The following is a 16,654-nucleotide window of genomic DNA, read 5'->3' on the forward strand; positions in this document are numbered from 1 at the left end:
CCCACACACTGTCGGAGGTGCTGGAGATTCGGCACGGAACAAAGTCAACTAAAATCTTTGTCCTTGGAGAGCTTACCTGTTAGTGGGGGCTTCTAGCTGAGAGTGTAATTGCAATCAACAGAACCATCTAATTCCTGGAATGCCTGTTGTAGAGTTTCATAAGTACCTATTTCTTAGACATAATTGGTCTATTAATGTCGTCTTCCTTTCAGAAAACCATTGTAGTCACATGAATACAGAGGAAGAGAGACTCCAGGGCTTAGCCTGATAGAGAAAATTAGGTAATATTTTCAAACAAGTATGACTGAAAGGGCAGCCATAGACTTTCAGATGGGACTTGGGGCATCAGGAGCACACCTAGTGGTTCTTTGTTTTTTTCTTTTCCTTTCACACAGGTACCTCACTTGTACATCTCAGAGTTGGGGGCAGGAGAAACAAAGGAGTGTGAGGGGGGATGATGAGAATAGAGAAGTTTGGGGTCCTATCTGAGTTGGCTCGGGTTGTCATAACAAAGTACCACAGACTGGGTAGCTTATAAACAGCAACAAGTTACTTCTCACAGTTCCAGAGGCTGAAGTCTCACACTGGAGTGCTAGCATGGTCAGGGCTTGGTGAGAGCCTTCTTCTGGGTTGCAGACCGCTGATCTCTTGTTGTATCCTCACGTGGTGGGACAAGATTGAGCGAGCTCTCTGGCCTCTTGAATGAATAGGGCGCTAATCCTATTCATAAGGGTTCACCCAAATACCTCCCAAAGGCCTCCCCTCCAAAAATCACATTAGAGGTTAGATTTTAACATTTGAATTTGTGGGGGACATGAAAAGGTCCCATAAGCAGAGGGCACTGTGCCAGGAATGACTTTACGGAATGGCTGATGTCCCAATGTCAATTTTAGAAGAGATTCCCATCCCTCAATGGAAGCACAGGAGACCCGTGGGGCCTGCAATAGGAGCAAAGTGGCCTCCCAAGCAATCTGTGTGCGCATGTGACTCAAGGACCAGATAAACGACCACTCTCTAAAGTGTCAGCCGTTGGAAACAACTCCAGGGAAGCAGAGGGAATCCTGAATTAACTGAGGTGGTGGTTTTGGCAGCAGCAGAATAGGAACCAAAATAAAAATGGAATGGAATCATAGAAAGTTCCATTTCTTATACATCTGAAAGATCTCGTGTTTTTAAGAGCAATCACACAAAAAATAGAGATAATTATTTAAACACTTAAGAATTCCCATAGTTCTTAAGAAGAAACTGAAAATCAGCATCATTTTAAGTTAACTTTTACAAACGCAGTTCCAAAAACAACCGTTCCAATATGTACGAGGTGGGAGTCATCAACTCCTTCTTCACCCTTGGCCACTCCCAAGCAACATGTACATAAATATCCCTACAGAGCCAGGATAAACATGACTGACCGCAAAAGTTGCCCAGCACAGATGAGCAAGAACCTCCTGACAACAGAATCTCCGGATGGTCCTACTCCGAAGATTCCCCCCTCGTCTCCGCTCCTTGCACAGCTCAGGCTCGACTGCGGGGTCCACTTTGCCCCTTCTCTCTGCTCTTTATCGGAAGCTGCCCTCCTCATCAGAAGCTGCCCTGGGTCACTCTCAGCTTCCTCCTCAATGAAGCAGAGCTGGCTCCTGCCGGGAGGAACCAAGTAGAAGATTGGTCATAGAACCCAGATTCAAAAGAAGGATTCAGAAAAGATGTTCAACATCACGTATGGTTAGGGAACTGCAAATCGAAACCGCGATGAGATAACACTTCACACCCATGAGGATGACTACTGAAAAAATAAAATAAAAAAGGAAGGAAGGTGGGTGAGGATGTGGAGAAACAGAAACCCTTGTTGGTGGGAATGTAAAATGGTGCAGCTGTTGTGGAAAATGGTCTGATGGCTCCTCAAAACATTTAAAAACAGAATTACCTCAATTATACTTCTGGGGATGGACCCAAAAGAATTGAGGGCAAGGTCTCAAAGAGATACTTGCACATCCATGATCATGGCAGCATTATTCAATAACCAAAAGGTTTCGGAAGCCAACCAAGGGTCCATGGACACATGACTGGGTAAAGGAAATGTGTAGTCATACAATGGAATATCATTCAGCCTTAGAAAGGAATGAAATTCGAACCCCTGCTACAACATGCTTGAACTCTGAAGACATCATACTAAGTGAAATAAGCCAGGCACAAAAGGACGACTACTGTCTGATTCCACTCACACGAGATACCTAGAATAGTGCAATTCACAGAGCCAGAAAGTAGAAGGGTAGTGACAGGTCTGGGGGATGAGGGGAATGAGGACTCGCTGTTTAATGGCTACAGAGCCTCCTTGAGGAGGACAAGGTTCTGCAGATGGAGAGTGGTAGGGATGCAGAGCGACAGAGATGTCCTTACTGTCAGCAAACTGTGAGCTTTCGGAGGAGGAGGGTGGGTCTGGGGTCCAATTGGATGGAAACAGGGAACATACAAGGCCTGGATTTACCACGTAGAGCGCTAGGAGTGAGCTCCCCCGTTTTGCAGGGTGAGGAGGGAGGAGGCGGTCCCACTGAGCTCTAGCGACGGGGCTGAGCAGCAGGAAAACTGCAGCCAGGAAGTGCTCTCCTGGCCCTGGTCGGGGTCCGGCCCAGGCTAACGCTCCTGACGCCCTCCTCCTGGGATACTGCGGCATCCTCGATTTCATTGGGCTCAATTCAGAAATCGGGGACAGAGTGGCCTTCAGTGGCCATTTCGAACTTAAAGGCTTACCTTTATCGCCACACCCTCCACGAAGCCCCTTCTGATGTCCCCTAAACCCTGCGTTATCAACGGAGGCCATATTCCCTCAAAGCGGCCAGAAGTTGGTTCTTAGGAGGGGGGAAAAATCTTACCTTTTTTTGAAAGAGCAAGCACAGATAAACGTTCGGCAAATGCAGATACACGGTATATCTGTGGAATTAAAATTTAACAGTGGGGGTGGTGGTCCTGGGGGGGCGGGGAGCTGTGGGGGGGGGGGGGTCACACAAAGGTTGAGAAACACAGCCCGAAAGTTTGGGGCCTAGCACGCTCCGAGCCCCCGTGTTTCAAGCCCACACAGCACTTGGCTCTTCTCTCCCAGGCTTGACCGTGACCCCTTCTCCCCCAGCTCTCCCCGGCGGACCCAGGGCTCGCCTGCCCGGGGGCGCGCTCACCCGGCGGTGCCCCACGCGGCCCGCGTAGACACGCACAGTGCGCCCCTCCGCGCCCTACGGGCCGGCGCGGGAAGGCGGGCGGCTCGCACCCCAGCGGGGCCGGCCTCCCGAGCGCGCCCGCGCCGGTCGCCGGGGCGCGCTTCACCCCAAAAGGTGCCCCGCCGCTCCGGCCACCCGCCCTCGCTCCCCCCACTCCCCCTACCCCGCGCAGCCGCGGGCTCGGACTCTCCCCTTCCGCGCCCGCGCTGGGGCAGTCCGCAGCCTCGGCCCCTCCCGCCGCCGCCTCCGCGCGCTCCTCCGCCGGGCTGGCGCGGCGACGCCCTGGGCGGCGGGAGCCTCCGCGGCCGCGGAAGTCTGTACACATCGCGCGGTGGGTCTGGTAGCTGCGTCTCTGTGGCGCAATCGGTTAGCGCGTTCGGCTGTTAACCGAAAGGTTGGTGGTTCGAGCCCACCCAGGGACGACGGCGCTCCTTTTCCTGAGACGGATTCATTTTAAAACGGCAACCGTGAGATTTTTAATTGACTAGGGAGGACCGCGACGCTACCGTACTTCTGGGACGGAGGAGGACCGTGTTCTCTCAGTATTTGTCGCCCAGCGGGGTTGGATGGAGGAGCGACTCTGCTTCTGGACTGGCAGCCCCGGGGCTAGGTAATTCAAGTCCACGGTACGTCCACGGGAAATTTGCACACATTCTTCAGGAGACCGGCCCAAAGGTTGTGCTTCACCAGCACTGATTGTAATGGAGGGGGGAAAAAGTGCCCCTTGACAAGTGAGTGAATAAATGCCACTGGTTTCGTCTCGGAGAATCTGATTTCACCGGAAAGTAAATGTCCTTATTCAGTAGGGGAGTCACCTAAAAGTCTGTGGAGGCATAATCACCCTATGTACCTGTCTGCTAAATGAAGCTCTGTTACAGCTTTTGGACAATGGACTTGAACCTAGACGAAGGTGTTAATGTTTGCTTTAGATCGCTCACAGAATTTTCCCTGAAATTAACTCGGGCAGAAGTTGTTTACATGGGTTCCTGTTAAAAGGTTTTCAATGATGTGTTTTCAACTCTGGTCTCACAGAAGACACAGATATTTTTCAAGCAGATGGTTCACATGAGACTTTCAGTAAAGATAGAGAACCACACGATAACATGATAACGTGATGATATAATTCACTGCTGCCAAGACTGAGGTTATGGGGTGGGTGCTTTCTCTGGGATGTACTTTTCGTGGATAGAATTTAGAAACCTGAGGAAGGAATAAACTGCCTCACTTGGTTGTCCTTTAGGGAATGCCTTGGCAAATGCTGGCTGATAATTATTTATCACATAATTGTTGGTAATAAAATACCCTCTGTTGTCTAGTTAGGGGCCCTAAAAAAGGAGACACAGTGTGGCACTTGTGGAATTTCAGACAGAGTAAGGGGTAGCCCCCCCAAATATTCTTAGGTAGGTGCCTCTTTGATGCTCACAATTCCAAACTTTCCCCTCATACTAAAGGATAGCCTCCAGTGGAAACGAGGAAAATTAGGTCATAAGATCATTTATATACCGTTCAGATCTAGTCTAACATTTCAAAATGAGGAAGGCATAATATTTGCTAGTACCTACGTTATGGGGACTTAGAAAGCACAGCCTTCCACTTTAAGCGGACTGTGTTTGTACTAGGGTGTAAGCTCCTTGAGGGAAGAGACCATTTACTGTTATTAATGGTCATTTCAGGTTCCAAAGTATTTCCTTCAAGATACAAATTCTTCAGCTTAGCACACAGGGGCTTTCCCCCACCCTGTTCCTGCGAGAAATCCTCTAGTTGTTATATGCATTTACCAGGAGCTTCAGTGGCCCATGCTGCCTTGTACCCCCGCCTCCCCAGATGTCTTTGCCTTTGCCCTGATGTTCCTGCCTCCTCTGTACTTACCTGAGTTACATCTGCTGGGGAGTTACCCTCTCAGGGAAGCCTCCCCTGGTGCTGCCTCTGTCTGATTTAGGTGCCCCTCCTTTATTCATTCATCACACTACCCTGAAACCAGGGAGTTGTCACCTACACTAGCATATGAACTCCTTGAGTGTAGTGAGTAGGTCTTTATTTACGTTGTTTGCTCATCTGGCACAGGTCTGTCACACAGCACATTCCCAGGACTGAAGCATTTCCTGCCTTCTCAGAGGATGTGATTAACAGAGATGGGCAGTCAGATAAAAATGCATATGATGAAGTGTTAGCATGAGGGCCACAGAAGAATGTTCCCAGGTAGTAGAGGAGGAAGTCAGCATAGATAAGCTGGATTGTGTCTTCACCGAGGATCTGAAACAAGCCTGAAAGATCTGGACAGGCCAGAAGGCTGGGGAGGGCTATTTAAAGCTGGCAAAATTTGGAGGCAAGTTGGGGGTGGGTAGGAGACGAGCATAACCAGAATATAGAACAAATGTACTTAAATAGAGTGCACTGAAAATGTTCTTAGCTTGTGGAAGGGCCCTGAAGAACAAGGCAGGAAGCTAGACTTTACCCTATAAAGCAAGGGAGTAACTGTTAAAGGTTTCTGTTTTCAGGACATAATGAAATTTATTTTAGATGGTTGGTCTGGCAACAGAATAGGGGAAATAGAGATCAGAGAACAGTTAAGAGGCAATTATATTTCAAAGGAGAGGCAATGAGGTGGGTCTAGAAAAGAAAGATGTAATTCCAGGGAAGATTGGGTAAGATTAGGGACTAAAACAGGAGGGAAGTGGGGAGGGTGATGCCTACATTTAGAGCCTCCGTGCCCCAGGAAATGGTGATAGTGGTTTTGCTTGATACCGGGAATTTGGAGGGGTGTTAAAGAAATCTCAAAATTAGAGAAATTATAAATTGTGCATACTTTTAGCTTACTTACTTGTGGCTGGTTTTCCACAGTGGAGTTCATCTAAAATCCAGTTCCAGGGGCATCTGGGTGGCTCTATGCGTCTGCCTTTGGCTCAGGGTGTGATCCCAGAGTCCTGGGTCAAGCCCCGCATTGGACTTCCTGCTCTGCTGGGAGCCTGCCTCTTCCTCTCCCACTCCCCCTGCTTGTGTTCCCTTTCTTGCTGGCTGTCCCGCTCTCTGTCAAATAAATAAATAAAATATTAAAAAAAAAAAAAAAACCTAGTTCCAAAATCAATCATCATTTTTTTTTAAGTTTCATTTCATTTTTACTTAAACTTCATTTATTTAAGGTAACCTTCCCAAGAGTCCACGTTAGGGGTCCACAGAGCCCTGTAAAAACCTGAATGGAAGCTAAGGACCCTCTCCCCACAATGTACACATTCACAGAAAAAAATTTATTTACAGTGTCCAAGGCAGTCACAGAGTCTGGAACAGATTTCTGGCCCGCCCGATTTTGAAGGCTTTGTATTGTATTTATTCAATTTGTATTCTAATTACTGGTAAAGGTTATAAAGTGTGTCAAATCCAGAGTGTTTAGGTATGGAAAATTACTAAACTGAAGATTTTAGGGTAATACAAAGAAATAGAATAGTCTAATACTGTTGACAAGCCACAAAGAAACCAATTTTTTTTTGTACTGAGCAATTAAGTAGATATGTAAAATTAATAATGAACGACTTGAGACAACAAAAGCTGCTTTTGAGTTTTAACACTTAATACCTTATTGTTATAATCTGGAATGACTGTGTGTGAAGGGCTTTACCATATTGATCCATTTGGGGCTGCTTCTGTAGGGATTTATAGCAGCAGCAGATTCTAATTTGTGTTTCTTTCCTTGCAACTTACACCCAGCAAACTGTCATATTTTATTACCCTCTTCTAGGAATTGAGCCATTTTTCATTGCCTTTTTTTTTTTTTTAGTAAAAACAAAACAACAGAAATTATTGTCTGTCGAAGAGGACTCAAACTAGTTATTTCCAAACAAAGATAAAGTGACAAAGTAAATCAAATATACACTTTAAGGAGATCCTCAACTACCTTAGTAATAAACTGAGAAGTAGATTATTATAGATTATCATATATATATGTGTGAGCAAGTGGTAGTTTATTTATACTTAATTGAACAACGTATTCACTTATACTAGAGTATAGACTGGTCTGATCATTGAAATTCACTCGAATAAATACTACAGAAGTGAAAATCTACAATGGATAGGACTCAACATAGAAGTGAAGTTTGAAATATAGAATTTCTCCGCTAATGAGCAGTCACATAGACTCTTCACATAGCCAGTGGGGACGTCAGTTTACAACTGCAAACGTTTTGTCATCCTGCTGAATTGGCCTGGTTTACATTGCCTTAGGGCTGGGGGAGCATCAAATATATGGTGTATTGTAGAGACACTTGAACCTCCTCAGTATATTTAGATCACCTCTGCTTCCAAACCCGGTGGGAAGGCTGTCACAAAGAGAAGGCTGGCAAAAAGGTGCTTTATCAAACTATTAAGCGCCTACAATAACCAAACAGAAAATGAGTTTTCATTTTGAGATCTGAAGTATTTCATAGGAGTTCCTTTTCTCTTGATGACCTCTTGCTTCTGTGGTTGTACTGAAACTCCTGATTACTGTATTTTAAACTTCTCCAGTACCAGATTTATGGTCACTTAAGCACTTGTGCTGTGTTGGAGAAGTTAATAAGCCCCTTTCCATGGATCTGCTTTAATTAGAAGCATCCTGGTGTGCCCTTCAGCCCCCCTCGCCTCTTCTGTGGCTTCCTGAGGAACACTGGCTGGGAAGAAGGTTGTGGAGCTCCTGGTGCCCAAAAGCAAAAGAGTCAGAAAGATAGTCACAGATAAGCTCCTTGAGCAGGCCTGTTTCAGAGCCAACCAACTATGAGTGGCTCTTGACGGGCACCCACAGGAGAAGTTGCCTCTGGAAACCACGCAGAATGAAGTCACTAGTTAAATGTGACTTCCTTGGGATGCTTTTTCGGATCCCACCCTTCCTCCCGTTCCTCCTCTGCCATAACACATATCGACCAATGTTTTTTGGCCCCCAGGCTCTGTGTTTAGAGAAGCCGGTTCATTTTGTGTTTGCATTTGTGGTACCCGGCAAAACTCTAAGTTAACTGAACTAACTGCAGTAATCATTTCACGATACATGTAAGTCCAACCATTATGCTGCACACCTTAAGCTTATGCAGTGATGCATGTCGGTTATATCTCAATACAATTGGGAGCAAACAAAAATAGAACCAAACTCTAATAAATCATATCTTCCACTTTTCATATGGTGTTTCTGATTTGCAGACTGCATTATTGCGATGTTAACTGGAAGAAAAAAACAGCTAAAAGGTAATATACCTTCCTCCCAGCCTATTTTCTTCTGGAAAACTGGGATTTACACTGTTTAATTGGCATTCTGTAACTGAGCACCAAATTTTTCCCCACATAACCTCAGCTTACTACAGGAATTGAACATTTTTTAAATTTAATATGAAAAATAGGTGAATGGTGTATTGTGAACTGTTAAAGAACAGTAAGAAGATTCAGTAAATGGTGTTCAAACAAATTTACTATCAGGGGAGAAAAAGAAACAGTGCAACACATCAAAATACACTCCAAAAGAATTGAAGATTCACAACCAAAAAAAAAGAATAAAGGAAATGTAGTTTCATCAGAAGATATATGTATATATTTGAATATTTTTTGGGGGGGTGGAAATGACCTTGCTAAATCATAATACCAAAAGGAAGGGACTATAAAATAATGTAAAATTTCTGCTAAACCATTAAAAATGGTCAACCAGAAACCAAAATTGCCACATGGCAGAGAAAAGTTTAATCCCTTTATAAAGAGCAGATATAAATGATTTAGACTCCGATTCAACCACCACAGGATGGAAGGGAGGCCCACAGTGCTCCTCGTGCTCCTTCTCCATATGCCTTTCCCCCAGTCTCCCTCTTCAAAAAACCCCCTCTCAAGAAGGGTGCCGCAGTTAGAACTCATGATCCTGCCAGTCTCCTCTCCCAGAGCGAGCTCATCATAACCTGCAGTGTATCTCCGTCACCCTGTGACCCCAAGCCTCCCGGGACATTCAACTCTAGATCTCATTTCTCCCAATCTTCCACTCCTATCCAGCACCTTAACCCACCCCCCAAACCCCGCCCCACTGCCAGTGTCCTCTGGGATGCATGGTCTGTCACTGACAGGCCCTCCCATGTCCTCGACTTCCTGAACACTGTCTTCCCTGCCCCGTGCTAATGAGCCTGAACATCTGCTGAAGAAATAGCTCCCTCGACAACCCTCTTGAGTGGTGACTGTCCTATGTTCCTGGCTCCGTGTTGCTTTTTCAACCACTCTTCCCCCATCTTCATTATAACCCTCCAGTGCCTTAGAACCACAAACCATTTGATTGAACTACCCACTTTGCTCCTTTCGCTGCCATCACCCATTTTTGTGGTCTTCTGCCTTTTCTTGAGGATTTAAGCTCCTGGCTTACTGTATATTATTTTCCACCAGGACTTCTGCAGCCATTTGAATGACTTTACCTTCCACAAAGACTATCCATACACCATCCTGGCCTCTTGATTTCTCTACTCACTTTTCACGGACTTCTCACCCAACCTTGGCCATGCATTTCCCTTGTTATACTTCAGACCTTGTCAACACCAGTACCTGCACTCTTCCCAAAAGCTCAATTTCAAGTGCTCTACTTTCTAACCAGTTTACTTGCTCCACTAATCCCCCTCTGGCATTCTTTGAATCCACCTCCAATCCACTGGGATCTGCCACCTCTTTTTAAATGCTCATCATCTATCTTATGTCCCTACATCCTTCCTTATCCATCACTACCATCATTTTCCTTTCATAAAACCTTAATTCCTTTTCTCCTCTGTCCCATTTGCCTGGCAATACCTCTAACCTTGGATGAATCCAACTTCCTACCTACTCTTTCTGTCCTGAGCAGCGTATGTGATTGGAGAAAAAATAAACAACCATCTTTGCTCATCTCAGTTACATTTGTGGCCACAAACCTCTGGTGGTTTCTCAGCACTGCCTAGCAAGCTATGCTATGTCCCTGTTCAATTAGCTCTCAAGACAAAAAATTCTAATCTCTCCTCAATTTTCAACTCCTCTTCCCCTCATACTCTCCACTGGTAATTTTACTATGCCCCTGAGAAAATTAAAATGTGAACTTTCTCACTCTCTAATCATCACATCTCCTAATACCTGTATCCATATACTTTGTCCTCCCTAGTATTAAAATCAGTTAACTCTTCTAGCTCCTAAGGTCACTCAGCCCTGGAGAAATCTACTCCTGCAACTGTCCCTCCTCTCATCTACAATATCCATAGGAGCTTCAGGTCCACACATACACATATTATGAGATCTCCCATCTTAAACACATTAACAAAAACCTGGATCCCATATTCCCTCACCAGGAACCAGGTGAAGGTTTCAAAAGATGGGTCTCTATCTGCACTTTCTCACCACTCCTTCTCTCCTGGGTCCACTTACACTTGTTGTCCTTGCTCCACTGAATTCAGTCCTCACCAAGTTACCAAGAACTTTCCAATTACCAAAGCCAATGGTCAATTCTCAGTCCCCATGTTACTCTACTTCTCCGCAGCATCTGACAGATCGGCGTCATTCCCTCCTTAAAAAAAGCTTTCTTCCCTTGATTTTCAGGAAACCACACTCATCTGATCTTCCTCCCATGGCCCCTCATGTTCCTCAGAGCTATTTTAACTCCCTAAATGACCCCATCATTGATTGTGACATTAAATATGATTCATGCTTTCCTAATTCCTAAATGAGAATCTCTAGTGTCAGCCTCTCCTGAGCCCCAGAGTTGCAGATCCACCTTCATACTAAATTGTCGCCACTTGGAAGTCTAATAGGATAGGAGGAACCCTACGTATCCAAAATTGAATGAATGTTTTCCTTTAAGTTTTTTCCTTCCCAAGTCTGTCCTATCTCAGTAAATGGCATGACCCATCTCCTCAGGCAACAAAACCTGAAATTCCTGTCAAATATCCAACCCTTTAAACCTATCTTGCTGGCTCTACTTTTGAAATGCTACAGTAATCCCACTACTTTTCAACACCTCCACAGCTATCACCCTAAACTCTGGGGAGCCTGTAACAGACTACTGCTTCTATTTCCAGTGGGTGTAGTCATTCTCCACACCTTGGTGATTCTTTTCAAACTGAGACTAGGGGCGCCTGGGCGGCTCAGTTGGTTACATGTCTGCCTTTGGCTCAGGTCATGACCCCAGGGTCCTGGGATCGAGTCCCACATCGGGCTCCTCAGGAATCCTGCTTCTCCCTCTGACTGCTGTTCCCTTGCTTATGCTCTGACAAATAAAAAAATCTTAAACTGAGACTAGATCTTGTTATGCCCTTACCTGAAAACTTTCAGTGGCTTCCATTATTCTCAAACATAGACAAGTTCTTCACTACGGCCCACAAAACCACACAAAATCTCGCTTCTGCCAAACTCCTTAATCTCATGTTCTTTCCCTTTCTCACTTTCCTCAACCGTACTGCCTTTTCCTTGTCCCTGTTCTTGCTAAGGACCTTCACTCCTCAGGACTTTTGTTCTTCCCGGAATGCCCTTCCTCCAGTCACATGGCCAAACTCCCTAACTTCACTACGTCCCTGCTCAAATGACACCCACTTCCAAGAAACCTAAGTGCATTCAGTCTAAGAGTTCTCACATCTGCTCTTTTCCTCCATAGTATTTAGTGCTGACATTTATCTAGTCGATTCTCTTTATTCAGGTTCTGTATTTGTGATTTTGCCTACTTGCTAAGATTTATTTATAATCTTAAAAATCAACACTTACAGGGGCACCTGGGTGGCACAGTTTGTTGGACTTCAGACTCTGGGTCTCAGCTCAGGTCCTGATCTCCAGGTTGAGATGGGGCCCTGCGTCAGGCTCCACCCCCAGCGTGGAGTCTGCTTGAGACTCTCTGCCTCTTCCCATCCCTGCTCTCTAATAATATTAAAAAAAAAAAAAAAGTTAACACTTTTGTGGTCATTATGGACACCCACAGAGTCGTCCAACATGTATGACCCCAGTTGAGGTCTAACGACTGAACGCCCTTTTGATTCAGCTCTCATACTGTAAATACATGTTCTTTCTACGGCATATCTAGTGCCATTTTTTGCTTTTGTTGGTGATTTCACTATTTAAAATGGCCCCCACGTGTAGTGTTAAGTTCTGTCTGGTGTTCCTAAGCACAAGAAAGTTGTCATGTGCCTTACAGAAAAAACTCATGTGTTAGATAAGCTTCATTTAGGCATGACTAATAGTGCTGTTGGCCTTGTATTCAATGGAAAGGAACAAATAATATGTATTACATAAGGTGTCTTCAAACAGAAGCACACAAAAAACAAGGTTATGTGTTGATCAGCTAACGACAATGTTGTGACCAGAGGCTCACAGGAACCTAACCTTGTATTTCCCCTAGGAGCAATGGTTCAGTATTTCATGTTCATGTAATGTTCTCAGAAACTTTACAGAAAAGAAACACCACAAATAACAATCAACTGTATCTCCTATGACCACTTAACATTATATATTTCCTTGTTTAGAAGGCAAGTTCCTCTAACGGGCAAGAATTTTTTTTTTTTTTTTTTTTTTTTTACTGCTTGGTCGCTGAGGTTTACAAAATTGCTTGGTACTTAGCAGAAATCTAGAAATACTTAAATGATTGATTAATAACAAAGATGAACAAGCAATTCTTCAGAGAAACTCAACTGGCCAATAAAGTTATAGAAAAAGTTATACAAACATCAACTTTATTAAATAAAGTTAACCTTTATTAAATTACCTCACTAGTAATCATAAAAATGTAAATAAAAACAGCCAAGTTTTTTTTTCCACCCTCAATGCTACTACTTGGTGAGGGTTCAAGAAAGCCAATCATGCAATCATTAAGACTTTAAAATGCATATCCTGTGACTCAGCAATTCCACTCCCAGAAAATAAGACCTTGGTCTGTGCAAAAACTTGAGAATAATTGTTGTGGCACAATTAATTAAAAAAAAAACGGTACAAATCCCCTCAAAATCTAAAGACTGGTGAAACAATAACCCATACAATGTAATATAGCATAGCTATCCAAAAGCTGTTAAGACCGTAAGATGGAAAAATGCTCATTAAACATTTTTAAAAAGATCGTATAAATAGGTACCACAGACATTTTAGGGGCGCCTGGGTGGTTCAGTCATTAAGCGTCTGCCTTTGGCTCAGGGCGTGATCCCAGAGTCCTGGGATCGAGCCCCACATCAGGCTCCTCCACTGGGAGCCTGCTTCTTCCTCTCCCACTTCCCCTGCTTGTGTTCCCTCTCTCACTGGCTTTCTGTCAAATAAATAAATAAAATCTTAAAAAAACACACACACACATTTTAAAAAGTCTACATGTATAAAAATAAGAAAATGTTTGTAGTACTTATTACCACTAAATGTTAAGATGGATGATCCAAAATCTTCCTATTTTTCTGTACTTGCCCAGTCTCCCTGAGAAGAAACATGCAGTACTTTTGTAATCAGAAAACAGGGGGTGTGGGGGGCACTGGGAATAAATTGGACAAATCAATCATGGAGTGCTGAGTCCCTGGCAAAGTACTCTATCCCAAGACTGCCACCCTTAAAACCTTAGTAAGGATTCCTACTAACTCACATCACTACAGCTGTGGTGCTGTTTAAGCATCCAAACTTTAAATGAAAACTGACAGGTAAAACACATACTTCTAAGCACGGTAGTAACCACGCTCCTCAATCCCAGATGTACAATTTACTAAGCTCTGTGCTGTTTATCTGTTAAATGTGATAAAAGTATCTCGCTCATAGAAATGTTGGGGTTTGAATGAATTAGTGTTTCATAGAAACCAGAACCGAACATATAGCAAGCCTAATAAGTACCTGGTTATTATTTTCTCCCAAAACAGAACTGTTGGTGACCCACTTTGCTTGCAGAAATACATGTGCTGGGAGAAAGAGGATATTTATGATAATGTGAACTCTTTGCATATCAACACAAACACAAGAGTATTTTCGTTAGAGATCATTTATTAATCAGGTAACATTACTTAGAGTTCTAGTAACAAGGTTTCCTGTCATCTTCTGTAAGTAGAGAAGTTGTATGGGGGGAGGTTTATATTCCACAGCACTCAAAACTGGTATAATAAACAGGCTTAGAGTCTTGTATGATCGCCAGAACCATTACCAAAGAGTCACACATTCTATATTCCATATACGATGTTTGTACAAACTCGTGTTTTTCCTGAACCAGTGTAACCAAAATTAAAATGTAGAAATTTAATGCACCCAACTGTAAAAAATGCCAGAAACTAGACACTAGTTTTCATTTTTAACATTCTGAAATCCTCCTTCCCCTACAATACAAAATGAAGCAAACAAGGAAAACCGATTCTTGATCATTTTAATTCGTAACAACACATTACATGCTTTGTGAATAGAACCAAAGGTAAAACCTTCAGTAGCTTACATTTTGTTCATGACAAGGCCAGTGTGTAAACACTATTTAATAACATATTAAGTTTTTCCAAGAGCAGTAATAAATATTAAACTATAAAGAGATAACATGCACTCAACAACTCTCAAACAAATATTCATCAAAATGAGGTAAGTCTAATGTGTCATTTGCTAAAGAATTTAACGTTGAAGTGGAAAAAAACTCATCAAAAATATCAGTCTTCATGGAACTTTCCAAGTTCAATGTCCTAATGCAGACATTATTTGTCAGTGAGTCTGGCTGAACTTCACATTGATTTTTCTTGGTGGGGCTACAGTAATTATGGTCCTGTCTCAGATGTGTGTTTTGGGGAATATCATTTAATTCAGTAGACACCGGTGCTGGGATGTGGTCATCTCCCATTTCTAAATACCTAAAGTCAGCCTCCCCATTTTCTGAGCGCTCTGTTGAGACAACAGCTGTAGGAGACAATAATTCTGCTAAAATTTCTTCATGACTTTGACTACTGTATGGAACCGTGGTGCACCCAGATTTATTATCAGCAGTATCAATTTGATACTGTAGTTCTTTTAACAAGTCTTCTATTGATTCACAATCGCTTGGAGACCCACAGTGGGACACATGTTCTAAATTTTCACTTGGAAGTGTTCCTTTCTGGGGGGAAGACATAAGAGCAGCTAATTTCTTCTTTTTTGCCTTAAGTTTTTTAAGAAGTTTTAGACGAAGTTTATGAATCTGACCCTCAACTGAGTCTCCATGGTTTGCTGCAGAAACACCATTTTCTTTTACACAAGAATCATGACTGTGGTGAGCTCCATAGGAGGTGTTTTCACATTTCTTCAAAGCATCTGAATCAGCAGTAACATTAGCACATACACCAGAAGTCGTGCCACCAGATGATGGATGGCTTGACGGAGGGATACTAACTGTAGGCGGCTTACTTGCACACCTACTGGCTTTCTTGGATGCCCGGTTAGCCTTTTGGTTTATGCCTTTTGTTTTAAAGCCACCAAAATTACTTGCCCCCTTAACTGAAGGCTGCAAATCAGTTACGGTGTTTCTATTATGAGCTGAAACACAAGGTGGCATAAAAGAAGCACCCTTGCTTAATAAGCCTTTAACCCAACTTCCTACAAATGGTTTCTTTGGAGTTTCTTTCAGAGATGGATTCTGTACTGACTTCGCCGTTATGGTCTGAGAAAATGCCACAGTTTCATTTTTTTTCAAATTAGATATCTGAGCTGTAACGGCTTGTTCTGGTTTTAATTTCTCTGTTTTGGGTGAAAGAAACTGTTTTAATGGAGTGTCCTTCTTTAGGGCAACCGTACCCTCAACATCTACGAGCTTTACTCCGTTTACAGGGTCAGTAGCATGAGTAGTATCCACAGTGTCTTCTGTATTCGGCTGGGCCAACTGCATGTCTGCATCTACAATCTGAGATGGGAGGCTTAAATCCACGAACTGGTCTTGAGTAAGCTTTTCAAAACATGGAGCTGATACTAGAGAAGCAATTAGTGACTCTTGTGATTGCAAACTATTTGTTTTGCCAACTCCTGTATTTTCTGCCACAGGTTCATTTTCTAAGAGGAAATGTTCAGAGTTAACCTGTATTTCTTCAAGTGTCAAAGATAAAATATTATTGTCAACCAAACCTTCTGGACCTGAAAGTAAATGTCCATGAGCTACAGCTTCCCCCTGTGACAGAGTGCGAGGTGCAACTGCCACACCTGTGGGGAGAGTTCTTGAGGACGGCTCAGCAGAGGAAGCATCACCCACAGAACACCACGTTGGAGAGGTTGGTTTCTCATCACCGAAAGTAGGCTCATCATTAGTCTTTTTAAGTGGAAGGCAAGCAGATGCTTTATCTGTTGTTTCGGATGTTTTTCTTTCCCAAATAACAATATGTATCTCTGAAGCAAGAACTTCAAATCTCTCATGCCTTTCAGAACGTAGGCCTTTTAGGTCATCACATTCCAGCCAACTTCCTGGGGGATGAAGAAAGTTCAGTAAATGAGGTTAGACATTCAAAACTCACCAGCCTAGATTCATTTTCTTCTGGCCATTTTAACTGCTATATCCCTGAATATCC

General features: G+C 43.5%; 2 protein-coding genes and 1 non-coding gene across 6 annotated transcripts in view; 1 reads left to right on the plus strand and 2 right to left on the minus strand.

The window, feature by feature from the left end:
• ALOX5AP (arachidonate 5-lipoxygenase activating protein) overlaps positions 1-3,465 on the minus strand; it is a 65,134-nt gene extending 61,669 nt beyond the window's left edge. Inside the window, exons 1-2 of the mRNA XM_026493086.4 lie at positions 3,370-3,465; positions 2,868-2,925 (exon numbers count right to left, since the gene is read on the minus strand). The gene's annotated coding sequence lies outside the window, so the exon portion shown is untranslated. The remainder of the gene's footprint in view (positions 1-2,867; positions 2,926-3,369) is intronic.
• An 89-nt stretch (positions 3,466-3,554) lies between these two features.
• Positions 3,555-3,628, plus strand: TRNAN-GUU (transfer RNA asparagine (anticodon GUU)). Its single transcript has one exon. It is a non-coding gene; the product is annotated as a tRNA-Asn (tRNA).
• A 10,492-nt stretch (positions 3,629-14,120) lies between these two features.
• The window catches only part of USPL1 (ubiquitin specific peptidase like 1), a 34,942-nt gene continuing 32,408 nt past the window's right edge, over positions 14,121-16,654 (minus strand). For all 4 annotated transcript variants that reach the window (XM_026493083.4, XM_026493085.4, XM_026493084.4 and 1 more), the window contains one exon: positions 14,121-16,550. In XM_026493083.4, coding sequence (XP_026348868.2) covers positions 14,680-16,550 — 1,871 coding nt within the window. In that variant the 3' untranslated portion in view covers positions 14,121-14,679. The remainder of the gene's footprint in view (positions 16,551-16,654) is intronic.

Source organism: Ursus arctos, unplaced genomic scaffold (assembly GCF_023065955.2).
Source record: "Ursus arctos isolate Adak ecotype North America unplaced genomic scaffold, UrsArc2.0 scaffold_10, whole genome shotgun sequence".
Taxonomy (NCBI): Eukaryota; Metazoa; Chordata; class Mammalia; order Carnivora; family Ursidae; genus Ursus; species Ursus arctos.